Source organism: Arachis hypogaea, chromosome 5, assembly GCF_003086295.3.
Source record: "Arachis hypogaea cultivar Tifrunner chromosome 5, arahy.Tifrunner.gnm2.J5K5, whole genome shotgun sequence".
Lineage (NCBI taxonomy): Eukaryota > Viridiplantae > Streptophyta > Magnoliopsida > Fabales > Fabaceae > Arachis > Arachis hypogaea.
In genome coordinates this window covers 107970210-107985824 of record NC_092040.1, presented here as the reverse complement: position 1 = coordinate 107985824, position 15615 = coordinate 107970210, and the positions used below count along the sequence as shown (strand labels likewise).

Here is a 15615-nt window from a genome sequence, read left to right as displayed (position 1 = left end):
CCACCATCCTTGCATCTACCCCAGAAGATAAAAAATAAATTGGGAGCAAGCAAAATCACTCCACTGCATCTACCCCAGAATCTCAAACCATAACTTAGAGCAAATAGAATCACTGCATCTACCCGGGCAAGTACATTTCAATCTCAATCAATTATCACCATCTCTCAATATCATAATCCTCCTCCTCATCACATCTCTTTTTAGAAGCAAATTCAAATTCTTTTCTTTTCTTTTCATAAAACTACTTTCCACCAAAACTCCTAAAAATGGGATTCTTTTATCAAACTCAAGACATAGTTCTTTTCATATAAAATCGAACTCAAAACATAATTCTTTTCTTGAATAAATAAAACTCAAAATGAAATCTTTTTCTTAATAACTCGAACATAATTTGTTTTTCTTAATAAATCGAAATCAAATAATATAATTCTTGAATCAAATTTTCTTTTAAATAACGCTTCAAATAAAGTTTAAGAGTTTTATAAAAATTTTAGCAGCATCTTCTCTATAATTCAGACTATTGCCATCCTTCAAGGGTCCCAATCAAACCCTTTCCAATCCTCAAAATCATTTTTGATAAATCAAACAAAAACAATTTCGATATCTCAAATCAATTCTAATTTTCAAAATCAAATCCGATAAATCAAACCCAAAAACCAATTCTGATATTTCAAATCAATTACAATTCTCAAAATCATTTTCGATAAATCATTATTTCAACAACTCCAACTCAACTCAAGAAAATCAACAAAAATTCAAAATTCGAACCAACCAATCCAGTAAATCACAATAATTCAATTATTTATCCAAATCAACTCAATTTAATCCATAGGACTCACTAATCACCTAAAATATATTATTTGCATCAATATCAATTTATAACAACTCTTGAGAATAAAATAAGTTTAAGAAAATTGTCCCTATCTCGTTCGCAACTTAGCTACGCAACAAAACCATTAAAACTTGATTTAACAGTGGTAGCATCAAATCTTACCATCCTCACAATAGCCACACCCTCTAAACACAGCACGCAAGAACTGTAGCTCAACCCTAAAACATTAACTTCACATAAAACTCAATAATCTATAACAAAACAACGACAAAGGGATTTTCGGAGCAAAATGACTTACTGTACCAAGAAAGAACAAAAATATCGAGTAACCACAGCTCCAGCGGTGGTTCTAACGGCCACAACAACTTCTCCAGCAGCCACACATGATGGGCAACAACCACTATAGCAGCTGGGGGCGGCGGCCATGGTGGCAGCTTCTGACGGTGATAGGAGCTCCAGCGGCATCGCAGGTGGCTTTTCCCCTCGCCCACGTGTCGTCTCTCTCTCCTTGGGCTTTTCCCTCGCAGCGCGACTCTCCTTCCAAATTCCATTTCTGTTTTGTGTGTGTGTGCGTGAAGAGGAGGAGTGACGGCCCGCGTGAGTGTGGTGAAGGAGTGGTTGGTGTTTGTGTTTCAAAATTAGGGTTTTAGGTACAAATTTGGTATAAGGGTATTTTGGTAATCTTAATAAAATTAGGATTAATAGAATAATTGAAAATCAATTTTAATCCAACAATAATTATATATAAAAGTACTATTTGTTCATCAATTTATAAATTATTTTTAAATAAATATTCTAATCCAACAATAAAAGATAATATGATTAATTTCTTTATTCATAAAAAAGTATTAAATTCTAAAATATAAATTATTTAAATTAAATAATATAAAATTCTTATTATTTTATAATTACTAAACTTTATATATTAAATATGAAAATTATCCATTAACTATAAACTTAGATAAAAATTCTAATTTAATTATCAAAACTTGATTTAATTAGCTTTAATAAAATACTTTCTGAAATTAAAGTATTTAAAGAATAAATAAATTGAAATTGACTTATAATAAAATTTTTCAAAAGTTCTGGATCTTACAAAGTGCATCGGATCGTACCAAGTAATAAACTCTCAGTGAGTGAGTGTCGATCCCACAAGAATTAACGGATTAAGCAAGCAATAGTCAATTGATTAATCTAGTCAGACAAACAAAATTAAATTTTTGAAAGGTTTGAGTATAAACAGCAATGTAAAAGCAAACAGTGAGTATTGAAAGATAATATGATTAAAAAGTTAAGGTTTTAGAGATGTTGAGATGTCTAGATCAATAATTTCTACTTTCCACTTTGATTATGCAAAGATACATCCATGGCAAATCATTAGTAATTAAATCCCACTTTAACCTAATTAATCACTAATTTCTTAGTCAATTACTTAAGAAAAGAGTAAAGCATCTCCACTTATTCATAAGCCACACAATTCATAAGAATTTCCCCTATTTGATTCAATGTCATTTATCAAGTTTAGTTTCAAAACTTAAGAGTTGTGAGAATTAATTTTCAAGCTTAATTCAATTAATCAACTTTTTCAAGAAGTTAAAAGAATTCAAGTCAAAGAAGAATTATTTCATAACACATTCAAACCCTTTTGGATGAAGAACAAAAATCTTTTCTTAAGAAGATATCAATGCATAAATCAAAAGTAGGAAAATCTAGTGTATCAACAGAGCTCCTAACCTTAACCAAGGAGAATTAGTTGCTCATGCTCTTCAGAACAATCCTGGAATTATCAAAAGTAAAAGGTACCGAAAAGAAAGAGAAGATGGTGATCAAAGTGTCTGACTTCTCTCCTTAAATACTAACCCTAATGAAATTCAAATTCTAAACTTAAAATAGAATCAAAATTCAAATAAAATCAAATCTAACTAATTAATGTTTTTCTCCAGCCAAAGATCTCTCCCTTTTTTGTTTGTAGATAACAACACAAGTGATAAAGAATTGAAGGTTTAGTGACATAAGATGAAGTCCCTGGAAGGTGTCTGTCATCCCATGTCGCACGTGAATGTGAAGCTAAATCTTTATTCAAATTACTCCCTGGATAGTTCACATTAGACGTGGAAAGTCTCACGTGGTATGTGGCTTAGTTTTCCTTCAATTTTGGCCTCTTTTTTCTCCAAGCGTTGCATGTAAAAAAAATTCAAGTCCCACACGAAAGTGTAATCGTGCGTATGCATGCCTCATATGTACGCATGATAGCCTAAAATCTTCTTGTTGTGCATACGCATGGGTTATGCGTATGCATGATAGCCACCGTCCTACGTGAAAGTTTTCACGTCCCACACAAACTTGGGGGTCATGCGTACACATGGGTCATGCTACGCATGATTGAGCATATTTCGCCATAGATATCATCATCTACATCCAGAAAGCCGTATGCTTTGGAAGAAGCTTGTACAGTTTGGGAAGGGGTTTTGATTGATCAAAAAAAAAAGAAGAATCCACTTCAACCGATACGCCCTACGCATGAATTCTGTTTTGGCGTTGCATGCAATGCTCCCACATCCTACGTTGAAGTTCCTGATTTCGCTGGGAGGCTTAATTGGTTTGGCGTGGCATGCTTCTCTCTCCCATGTTGCACGTGAAGCTTGATTTCCAACACTTTGTGTCCAGTGAGCTTTTTGTTTAATTTAGAGAACTTTCTATTTGCTTCAGTGCCTTGTACTTCTTGTATTTGTTGGCTCTTATCCTCTGTCTTCTCTTTGTTCCTTGTCAATTTCTTTTCACATTCTTTTGTAGTAAATCAATTCAACTAACTCAAAGTAATGCTTAATTAATCATGAAATCATTGCTAATTCGACAAGAATTCTTAGCAAATTAAACAAAAATCATGAAGAAAAAACAATAAAGATGCAAATACATCACAACACTAAACTTAATACTTTGCTTGTCCTTAAGCAAAAGAAAACAAAAAAGAAAAGAATTATTTTAGATGAAAGGGGATTGAATCATTCTTAAAGCTCATGTCCCTATTAGGAGTGGGGTTTAGCAAACCATGTGAGTGTCACAGATTCTCTTCCTTCTTGATGAATCTTGAATTCTTAGGAATGAAGTTTTCCTAAGAATTAAGATTTGGATAATACTATAAGATCCTTCTTTTAAACTTTGATTGATCCTTGAATCCTTTATAACAGAGAGCTTTTTCGGGTTGACAACTCTAAATGCAAGATTTTCAAGGCAACTCTTGATAATGGGCGTTCTATCGGTAATCCCAGGCCAATTGGCCAAAGTTACCGGGTGATAAGGCACTCCTCATATCTAATTTTCTGAGCCACTTCTTGATACATTCGCACCATAAGCATATAGTTGAAGACTTTAACTTCCCAGCCATCGATGTCCAGAGCCTCTTTGGGCTTCTAAATACTTTGTCTCAAAGAAACTCTTGATGGTGGATTTTCGATCGATAATCCCGGATTAGTTGGTTCAAGTTACCGGACGATGAAGCACTCATCGGATCTAATCGCCCAAGCCATATCCTTAGACAATCACACCATATACACATAACTTGGGCTCTTTAACCATTGATTCTTAGAGCTTTGCAACCTTTAATCTTTTATCTTGATTTTTCTTTGCTGCTTCTTTTCTTTCTTTCTTTCTTTTTCTTTTTCTTTTTTTTTTCTTTCTCAATTCAAGTTCAAGGACTTTTTTCTTTTAGTCAAAAATCTCATAATGCCTTTCTAAAAAAAATGAAGAAAAAAATAAAGAAAGAATATTTATTGAACTGTTGGAACTACTTCGATATTTCTCTATTTTTCTATTCTCATAGTTTTTGTATGCTTTTATTTCAATTTCCCGAATGGTCAGAAGATTTTAGGGATTGGAATAGAGAAATGTGACCTTTTGAGACAATTATAGATCCTGGGAGGCAATTCTAATTGGTCAATAAAAAAAGATTTTAATTCTATCTCTTTTTTGTTTTTTCTTAGTTTTCCTCATGCTCATAAGGAATCATCCTTCTTTTTCATACAAGATCATAAACCCTTTTAGCTCAATCTAGATCATCACACTTAATGCACCACCACTTTTAATTTGTCAAATTTAACTTTCCTCCATCTAAGCAACTCTTTTTCATATGATTAGAGTACTTAAGAAGACTTCACAAGTAATAAGTTCAGTAAGAATTAGAGAAAACATGAAAATAGAGAAACAGAATAAAAAACACATAGATAAATTGAAAGCTGGAAGCTTAAAGGAAACGATACCACCTTAATCATCATTGTTGCCTTCATCTTCTCTAAGGCTATGTAGAGCATAGATTCCAATACCAAACCTTTGAGAGAGCCTCTTCCTTATTTGATGCACACCCGTCATCAAACTTAGGTTTGATGTTAGGGGATTTCTTATTAATTACAAATGGAGGCTTTGGTTGCAAGCTCTTGTTAGTTTCAATTAAGTTTCCAACTTGTTGCACCTTGCCTTTCTCTTCTTTTCTTTCCAAGCATGGAAAAGAGCTCCTGAAAGTGATTTATTAGATGCTTCCTTTAAGTTTGGATCCTTAGTTTTAACTTTCTTGCAATTTTCTTGATCACTTGAGTGATGCATGGTTTTGAAAACATGAAAAACTAAATATTTCTCATGCACCCTCAACATTAATTCACTTTTTTCAACATCAATAAGGGATTTTTCAGTTGCTAGAAAAGGTTTTCCTAAAATGATGGAGCATTTTCATCTTTCTTCATATCAAGAATAACAAAATCTATTGGAGGAAGAATTTTTCCACTTTAATCAAGACATTTTCAACTATTCCATGTGCATGCTTCATTGATTTGTCTGCCATTTGTAGAGCTATTTTTGTGGACTTCAACTCTTGAATTTTAGCTTTTTTATCACAGAGATAGGCATCAAATTAATACTTGCCCCTAAATCACATAGTACTTTTTCAAAGGTGGTGTTGCCAATAGTGCAGGGGATTTGAAAACTCCCTGTATCTTTCTTTTTTGTTGGTAAATTTCTTTGAATAATTGCACTACACTCCTTAGTCATCACCATTGTTTGGCCTTCCTTCAAGGATCTTTTCTTGGACAATAATTCCTTTATAAATTTGGCATATAAGGACATTTGTTTAAATGCTTCGTCTATACATGGAATGTTGATGTGTAGAGTATCTTGAATATCTCCAAAAATTTGAAGTATTGCTTCTCCTTGTTTTTCTCTTGGAGCCTTTGAGGATATGAAATGCTTGGATTGTATTCAGGTACTGAAATTCTTTCTTTTGGTGGAGCTTTTGAAACCTGAATGTGTTGTTGTTGAGTGGAGGTTACATTCTCCTCTTGAGGAATGGTGTCCTCTGGGTCTTCTTTCTTTTGTATGACCGTGGGCTCTTTCCTTCTCCTCTTTTCCCAACACATTTCTACTTCTCAAATAAATAGTCTTGCACTCTTTCCTGGAGTTTGAAATTGTATCACTGGAGAATGTTGTAGTGAGTTTGGTTAATTGTTTTAGCCCACTTGTATTACCAAATTTCTAATTGAGGTACCTTAATTCTTGAAGTTGGTTCTTGTTTTCTTCATGAATGAAAGTGTGGCTTGGGAGAGTTTCTCCACTACAAGTTCAAGATTGGTAAGTCTTTGAGGATTTTGAGATGGTTGAGTGGGGGATGGTTGTTGTTGATAGGGACTGAAGGAATTATGTTGAGGTTAGAAGTGGTTTTGTTGATGGTTATTGTTAAAATTGTTGGGCCTTTTACCTTGAATTTTCTACCCAAAATTTAGGTAATTTTTCCATCCAGAATTATAGGTCTTGGAGAAGCGGTCATTGTGAGGTGGCCTTGAGGGATTGCTCATGTAATTCACTTGCTCTAGGGAGGATTGTCTATACTCTAAGCCTTCATTTTGAGGTAATTTATTACTCTTACCATAGGAATTCTCTTGAGAACTCACTGCTGAAACTTGCATTCTTCCTAGGTGTTGAGTAATTACATTAATTTGTTGTGACATGACTTTATTCTGGGCCAAAATAGTATCCCAAGAATCTAATTCCATGACTCCTTTTCTCATTGATCTTTCGAAGGAATAGAGGTATTGATTGTTGGCTACCATTTCAATCAACTCCAGTGCTTCATCAGTGGTCTTCTTCATATGCAAAGATCCTCCAGATGAATTATCCAATGGAAAACACGAGGCGGAGGTGATCCCATCATAAAAAATCTGGAGTTGGACCCAGTTTACAAACATGTCAAAAGGCACTTTTCTGAGCATCTCTTTGTACCTCTCCTAAGTTTCATAAAGGGACTCTCCTTCATGCTGTTGGAAAGTCTGAATGTCGGTCATGAGCTTGGTTAACCTTTAAGGTAGGAAGAACTTAGTTAGGAACTTAGTGACCAAGTCCTCCCATGTGGCTATGTTCTCCTTGTGCTGATTGTCCAGCCACTGCTTAGCCCAATCCCTTACAGCAAAAGGGAATAGCAACAACCGATAAACTTCATCCGTGACGTCATTTGTCTTGACTGTATCACAAATTTACAAAAAGTTTGAGATGAACAAGTTAGGATCTTCCTGCGGGCTTCCACTAAATTGACATTTTTGTTGCACTAGTGTGACAAGTTGGGGCTTTAACTCAAAGTTGTTGGCATTAATAGCAGGTGTCACAATGCTACTTCCACAATTCCCTAGATTAGGAATAGTGAAAGATCCAAGGGTCCTCCTAAGTTGAAGATCATTTGCATTGTGATTTGCATTCTCTGCCATGTTAAATTCCAACTCTTCTTCAACTGCCTCTTCAATTTCTTCTTCAACTCTTTGATTTCTAGCTTGTTTCCTTTGTCGCCAAAGAATTCTTTCAATCTCAGGGCTGTATTGAAGAGGTTCTTTATTCCTATTGTTTTGCATATACAAAAATAACAAGAAAATCAAATTGGAACTCCCTTCACAATGACAAAGAGAATTCCCAGAGGGAATAAAACAAAAACAGTAAATAAATAAAAGCTAAAAAGGTCTAATAATCTAGGTAATAAATTGATTGGTACTTTGTTAACCACAATTAATCCCTGACAATGGTGCCAAAAACTTGATGTGGATTTTACACCACAATACTACCGGCAAGTGCACAGGGTCGTACCAAGTAATAAACTCACGGTGGGTGAGCATTGATCCCACGAGGATTAACAGATTAAGCAAACAATAATCAATCGATTAATCTAGCTAGTTAGACAATCAAAATTAGGTTTTTGAAAGGTTTGAACATAAATAGCAATGTAATAGCAAACAGTGAGTATTGAAAGATAATAACAGCAATGTAAAGCAAACAATGAGTATTGAAAGCTACTATGATTAAAGAGTAAAAGTTTTAGAGATGCTGAGATGTTTGGATCAATAATTTTCACTTTCTACCTTGATTACGCAAAGATACATCTATGGCAAATCATTAGTAATTAAATCCCAATCCCTTGGTAATTCAATTTCTCTTTAACCTAATTAATCACTAATTCCTTAGTCAATTACTTAAGAAAAGAGTTAAGCACCTCCACTGATTCTTAAGCCACACAATTCATAAGAATCCTGCCTAGTTAATTCAATGTCCCTTATTAAGTCTAGGTTCAAAACTTAAGAGTTGTGAGAATTGGTTTTCAAACTTAATTCAATTATTTTCAAGAAGTTAAAGGAATTCAAGTTAGAGAAGAATTGTTTCCTAGCACATTCAAACCCTTTAGAATGAAGAATAGAAACATTTTCTTAAGAAGATATCAATGCATAAATCAAAAATAGGAAAAGTTAGTGTTCAATAGAGCTCCTAACCTTAACCAAGGATAATTAGTTGCTCATGTTCTTAAGAGAAATTCTAGAATGATCAAAAGTAAAGAGTGTCGAAGAGGAAGAGAAGATGGTGATCAATGTGTCTGACTTCTCTCCTTAAATACTAACCCTAATAAAATTCAAATTCCAAACTTAAAACAGAATCAAAATTTAAATAAAATCAAATCTAACTAATTAATATTTTCTTCCAAGAAAAGATCTCTCTCTTTTCTGTTTGCAAATCTTCAATTAATGCTGTGATTGGTGGGCCTTTGATTAACCACACAAGTGATGAAGAATTGAAGGTTTAGTGACTTAAGTTGAAGTCCTTGGAAAGTATCCATCATCCCACGACGCACGCGACACATGCAACATGAAGCTAAATTTTGATTCAAATTACTCCCTGGATAGTTCACTTTGGACGTGGAAAGTCTCACGTGGTACGCGGCTTAGTTTTCCTTCAATTGTGGACTTTGCTCCAAGCGTTGCACGTGGAAAAACTCACGTCCCACGCGAAAGTGTACATGTACGCATGATAGCTCAAAATCTTCTTGTTGTGCGTACGCATGGGTTCGGTTATGCGTACGCACGATAGCCAATGTCTTACGTAAAAGCATTCACGTCCCACGTCTACTACGTTCCACGCGAACATGGGGTCATGCATATGCATGGGTCATGTGTATGCACGGATTCCATGTTAACATTGCACTACAATGCTCCCACGTCTTACGTTAAAATTCTTGATGCCCCTGGGAGACTTAATTGGTTTCGTGTGGCATGCTACTCTCTTCCACGTTGTACGTGAAGCTTGATTTCCAACACTTTGTATCCAATGAACTTTCTGTTTAATTCAAAAGGCTTTCTGTTTGCTCCAGTGCCTTGCACTTATTGTATTTGATGGCTCTTATCTTTTGTTTTCTTTTTGTTTAGTTTCTTGTTAATTTCCTTTCAAATTCTCTTATAATAAATGAATTCAACTTACTTAAAGTAATGCTCAATTATTAATCATGAAATTATTGCTAATTAAATCGAAATTCTTAGCAAATTAAGCAAAAATCATGAAGAAAAAACAATAAAGATATCGATGCGAACGCATCAGTGTGCAGCCTTACTTGGATTCGGTTTCCAACGCTCGTGCATCCGGACTTGTTCGGGATAGACCAAACTATCTATAGTTTGATGTGAGTTAGTTGATTTTCAATAAATTTAACTATCATTAACCGAGTTAATTGCAATTTCAATATAATTTATAGTTCAAATTGAATTGGACAGACTATTAGATCTTACTAGTTTTTCGATTGAATTGGTTGGTCTGGCCTAATTCTGATAGCTATGCCACAAAGCGTTGGATGGTGGAAGCTAGGATGGTGTACGACTGTACGTGATAAAAGATAAGCACACAATTGGAAGGAAATTCTAATTAAATAAATCAACAATAACTATATGCATGGCAACTAGGAATAAGTAAAGGTTTTAAGGTACATTTATCACTGTGCAGTGAACAAATTCGTGCATGAAATCTCATTGTTGAACTCTCTTCCTCTTTACAGTAGTGTTTTTATAGTTGTAATGATCGTTGAATAGTCACTGCTCCTGTATGTTGCTGGGTCCTTGGGGCCAATTGTGTTGCCTATCATTTCGAATAGCAATTTCTATTATCTTTGCCATCAAAAGGTACATTGAACTTTGAAGGATATATATAGTTCCAATCAATTTGAGGCATATTTTCATACAACACATACATTTGGACGAATCAAACATTTTGATGAGTTACATTAGAACTTATTTTAAACCAGCATTATAAATAAAAAATAAAAAATATCCATCTTTAACGAATATTTATTTATAATGCTGGTTTTTATAAATAAAAAATAAAAATAAATATTCATTTTTATAATAAAATAAATATTCATCCTTAACAAATAAACAACAATTAAATTTTTATATAAAATTTTGTTATATTATATATCAGGCCGGATTAACGCTTTCTATTTTAAGAGAACCCATTTAAAAGAGTCTTTAATATTATCAACTTAATTAGTTGAATAGGTAGTTTAAAAAAATACAATCATCAAACTTGTGAGGAAATATCATAAACCAAATTTAGTAATTTATGAACCAATCAGTTTGTTCTAATCATAATTTAATTCACTTAAATTTAATCTACGTTTAACCAAATAATTCACCGGTTTCAAACCTATTCTCATCAAAATGCTACTAGAGCCAAGCATGTGATTAGTATTACTGGGTTAAGAGTGATGTTATCTTTGATACCAATCATCATGCAAATTAAGTTTAATTCATAACAATTCTCTCATGCTTTTTTTGCTTACCTAATTACTTTGTAATTATACTTTTAAACCCATCTCGTCCTATACTATCTTTCATTGCAAAGAGTGTCTTGAAGAACAAAGTTATTACTTGAAGCCACATAATAATTAGCACACTTGTTGTTTACTTGTTTATGTGCTTATCTTACACTTCCTATTTTCTTTTCTTTTCTTTTTTTCCTTTCATATGCAATTCTTAGGCGTTGCTTTGAATCCCATGTGACTTTGGATTAATAGGGAAATAAAAAAGAAATGGTGAGGTCTCAGGGCTATGACAAAATTAGTGTCAAAAGGGGTGTTCGGAGTCCAGAAGAAGATGCAAAGATAGTTGCATTTGTGTCAAAGCATGGACCTAGTAACTGGACTTCTGTCCCAAAAAAAGCGGGTTAGCATTGTTTTAAGAATTCTAGTTAATGGAATTAATTTTATTATTTCTACCTGGCCTTCACTAGTAATGTTGAATTCACTATTTGTCAACGAGATTTATTGACTGTTTAATAGACTAATAGTAATTAATAACATAGCAGTGTGGCATTTGGTTTATCATGGTAGTAAGTTCTCATCATTTTCCTAATTCGAATTTTGGAAATGCAAAAAATTATGGTTTGAAGAAAACCTTTTCTGCAAATTTTAATGAGTCAATTAGAATTATTGTTGTTCTTGGTAATAAGTTCCAATGAACATGTGATTTCTTGTAATGGCTAGTAAGATTTTTTTTTTCATTTTGTTTAATTTGTTGGATGCGAAAGGATGCTTATCTAATGAACAACATATAATTATTAATCGATAGTTTACCAGATGCGTGTTTTGGAACTCCCGTAGGATTGTCTAAAATGAATTATATAGAACAAAACTTCACAATTAACTGTAATGTCAAATCGATTATAATAATAATACCCTTATTTTTAATTGACTATGGTTGCAAAATCAATTTTCTAATATGCAAATGTTTTTGTAGAATATATTGCTGAGATTTGAAATCTTCTTAATTATATGTGTTGCATTTGGGGCCATTATTGACGCAGGGCTCAAGAGGTGTGGAAAGAGTTGCAGGTTCCGGTGGACTAATTATCTCAGACCTGATCTTAAGCAAGACACGTTTACATCCCAGGAAGAAGATCTAATCATTAAGCTTCACGCAGCCATAGGAAGCAGGTGAATATTGTTGGTTAATCATTCTTCTATATACAAGTCTTGCTTTAGCTAGTTGATTATTTTGTGAACTCATTTATAATATATATACTATTTTTCGTGTTATCTTGTTGAATATATAAAAGAAAAGAAAAGGAATTGAGATCTGATTTCTATATATGAAAAAAAGGAAAAGCATTGAGATCTAATTTCTATTCGGTTAAAACTTTGTTACCGTGTATGATGCATGATACTGATACAAAATCAGAATACAACCCGATACTGGATACGCAGAGAAGCGAATTTAAAATATCAAGACACGACATATATATAAATATAAAATATTTGTAGATAAATTATAATAATATTTTAATATTTTATTGATATTAAAATATAAATTAAGTTTTTAATTATTTTTAACATTTTTTTTAATTATATAAAGTGTTTAAAATGTGTTTTGTTTTAATAATTAATAATATATATTATTTTTAAACTTATTTTAAAAATATATGTTAAGAATAAGACTGGACAAGTTGACATGTGATGATATTTAGGTGTGTTTAAATATGTTTGGCCAAAAAAATTATTTTTTTATTAAAAAACGGTTGGACACAAAAAACACGTGTGTCGTTCCAAAATGTATTCGATACAGAAACACAATAAATAAAAAAAAATGTCCATAGGTTATGGTCAAGTAACCTTCTAGCTTAAGCCAATCTCTTGTTAATCTTGATTGGTATTTTATTGTTCTATATGTTACCACTTTGTGTCATACTCATACATAATGTTAAATAGATCATGTCTTCGTATTTGGCCCACCCAACAAGTTTTGGGTGTTTGGGTGCACTAAGTTGTAAGAAAACGCCAACATCCCTCCATGTATTTACACCGGCGGCTAGTATTTACATCAAATGCTTATTTTGCCCCATTTATAGTGTTGATCACCAGCAGTATTGTCTATATCTTGGGAGAGGAGCAGTAGTATTCCATTGAAGAACACTAAAAAACATGTTGGTCCCATATACATATAAGATAAATATAATGAAAACCCACACTAATTTTTCTCTCATTTTATGTTTCTACACTCTGCATTGGAGCAATCACTGTATTATTACACATATTTCCCTCCTAGTATAAAGATATAAAACTGCACCTTAGTTTTGTATAATTATTAATGTAGTTGTCTACGTGTCTTGTTAATGTATCACAGGTGGTTCATAATAGCCCAGCAACTCCCTGGGAGAACAGACAATGATGTGAAGAACTACTGGAACACAAAGTTGAAAAAGAAGCTCTCTCAAATGGGAATAGACCCTGTTACTCATAAGCCCTTCTCAAAGCTAATTGCTGATTATGGAAACATTGAGGGTTCTTATAGCCAAAAACCAACTAACCAAACTAGCTTTATCAACAACAAAGACTTAAAAAGTTCAATTCTCTTAAATTCAGAGCCATACCAAACCCTGAAGCCACAGGGGGTTATTTCTAGAATCACCAATAATAATAATAATAATAATAGCCAACAACAAACCCTGCAAATGGAACCAATTACTGATAAGACTAATCTTTCATTTAACTCCTTAACGGATCTTACAATGATGCCAACGGTGATAGGTTCAACAGATTGTGGCATAATGACTGAGAATGAGACCATTACTTCTTCGTCTTCTTCAAGTTGTTCCACTCCAGACCAAGACGCCTCGCCGGTGGCATCACATTTCCGTTGGAATGACTTCCTTCTAGAAGACGCCTTTGTGCCAACTGCCGATAACAATGATCAAGAAATGGTGAAGGCTGGTTTCTTGTCAAAGGAGTTACTTGTATGCCGAATTGAGAATGTGTCCCGACAAAGTTGGAACAACAAAGAAGCAAGGTCACAACATGAAGCAATAAGCAATGACTTTCAGCTCTCGTCGTCATCATCTTCCTATGAAACTTCGTTTGTAGAAGCCATGCTTGATCAAGAAAATGAGATGTTTCTGAACTTTCCTCACCTAATGGAGGAACCATCCCACTACTAAGCTTATATTTAATTTCTTCGTAACAAAAATTTGCGGATAACGGTCTTTTATTTGCCAAAGCATCAGCTGACCAATTTCATATTATATGTGTGAAATTCAGAATTTTCTTCTCTAACAATGTTCACCATACTATAGGAAATAGGAAATTTATAATAAATATGGGAAGATACTTCGAACCCCTATCCTACATGATAGGGTGACTAAAGGGGATCTCCAATTCATCTTTCATATGATAAGGAACAAGCTGTAATGGTCCTCTCGCTTGCAAGTAGTAGGATTACTCTAGCCTAGTCTTCTTTCTCAACCATTGTTGGTTAATATAACTGATTCTCAGCTTGCTCTTAAGATATCTTTTATGGTGCTTAAATTTCACGCCTAGAATTTAGGCAAATTAGACACAATTTCTATAGGTGTCAAAGAGTTCCCCTATTTTCAATTTGTTAAATTAATTACCATGGTTAGTTGGAGTTTGTAAACTATAGTTAGATGTAAGAGTAAGATTTAGCTTGTATATAAACAACACTCTACAACATGTCTGATCTCAATCAAAGCTAATTTCACATTCTCTAACTTCACTTGCTGCTTCTTTGCTCGAGCTCCAAATTCTGTACGAGTTAAGAAGAATTTGTCATGGTGCGGTGAGGATGGAGAAGAGAAAGAGCGATTATTAAGACCTTGTGTAGTCATTCATCAATCGCAAGGTTGAGTCGTGAGTGTAACGAGTTTAGAGAAGTATCCATTAATGAAGATACCTTCAAATGTAAATATGAAAAATCTAGCTTCTCTAACGAATTCACAAAATCATATCGTCTTAGCAGTAGTGTGTTTGATGAGTTAGTTGATGAACATTCAAGCTCAAGCCTTAATATCGAAGTTAGTCCACTCCAAGATCCCACCAGTCCCTACTTTCTGCATCCAAGCGAAAATCCAAGTATATCTTTAACACCTTTTCCACTTAGAACTATCACACATGGGCAAGATTTGCATGGTTGTTTGTTAAATTGAAGAACAAGACGATTTTTATTGATGAATTTGCGAACAAACCTGATGCAACTCTTTCTTGACTTCATGATTCATTGAGTTCTGAAATTTCGCATAGTGTTAGGTGGTGCAATGTTGCCTCAGCTCTTTGGAAGGATCTTAGACACAGGTTCTACCAAGGTGATTTGTTTAGGATAGCTAAGTTGGAGGAAGAATTGCTTGTATCCAAGTAAGGAGATTTATTTGTTAAGAGTTTTTTACAAAGCTTAAGAGTTGCAAAAGGATCCTTGTTCATGCAGGTTTAGAGTGGTTAGAGAGTATTAGAAACAAGCACACTTAAGATTTTTAAGAAGCTTGAATGAACAGTATAGAAGTGCGCGCTCTTAGGTAATGCTCGTAAAGCCACTACCAGATGTCAATAATATTTTAAATCTAAACTCAAATATCCAAACAAAAACCACCACATCCAAGCCACCAATAGTCAGTTTCTCATCCTCAGTCACTTCCCTCGATTTTTAGTATCCCCCTGAGGTTGG

General features: G+C 33.8%; 1 protein-coding gene and 1 long non-coding RNA gene across 2 annotated transcripts; one reads left to right on the top strand and one right to left on the bottom strand.

Annotated features, from left to right (window-relative positions):
• Nucleotides 1-820: 820 nt before the first annotated feature.
• On the bottom strand, nucleotides 821-1447 carry LOC140184620 (uncharacterized). Its single transcript, XR_011881719.1, has 2 exons — nucleotides 1131-1447; nucleotides 821-1050 (listed from the first exon to the last, which is right to left on the bottom strand). It is a non-coding gene; the product is annotated as an uncharacterized lncRNA (long non-coding RNA).
• Nucleotides 1448-11198: 9751 nt separating this feature from the next.
• On the top strand, nucleotides 11199-14098 carry LOC112799838 (transcription factor MYB35). Its single transcript, XM_025841847.2, has 3 exons — nucleotides 11199-11331; nucleotides 11972-12101; nucleotides 13288-14098. Exons 1-3 carry the CDS (start codon nucleotides 11199-11201, stop codon nucleotides 14096-14098), a joined length of 1074 nt encoding a protein of 357 aa, XP_025697632.1.
• The last annotated feature ends 1517 nt before the right edge of the window (nucleotides 14099-15615 follow it).

What these genes read in the sequence shown, in the direction of transcription:
- LOC112799838 (XM_025841847.2), top strand. Translation starts at nt 11,199, where the DNA reads ATGGTGAGGTCTCAGGGCTATGACAAAATTAGTGTCAAAAGGGGTGTT. An exon ending in TTCTGTCCCAAAAAAAGCGG is followed by an intron (nt 11,332 to 11,971) that starts GTTAGCATTGTT and finishes TTATTGACGCAG; the next exon opens with GGCTCAAGAGGTGTGGAAAG. An exon ending in CACGCAGCCATAGGAAGCAG is followed by an intron (nt 12,102 to 13,287) that starts GTGAATATTGTT and finishes AATGTATCACAG; the next exon opens with GTGGTTCATAATAGCCCAGC.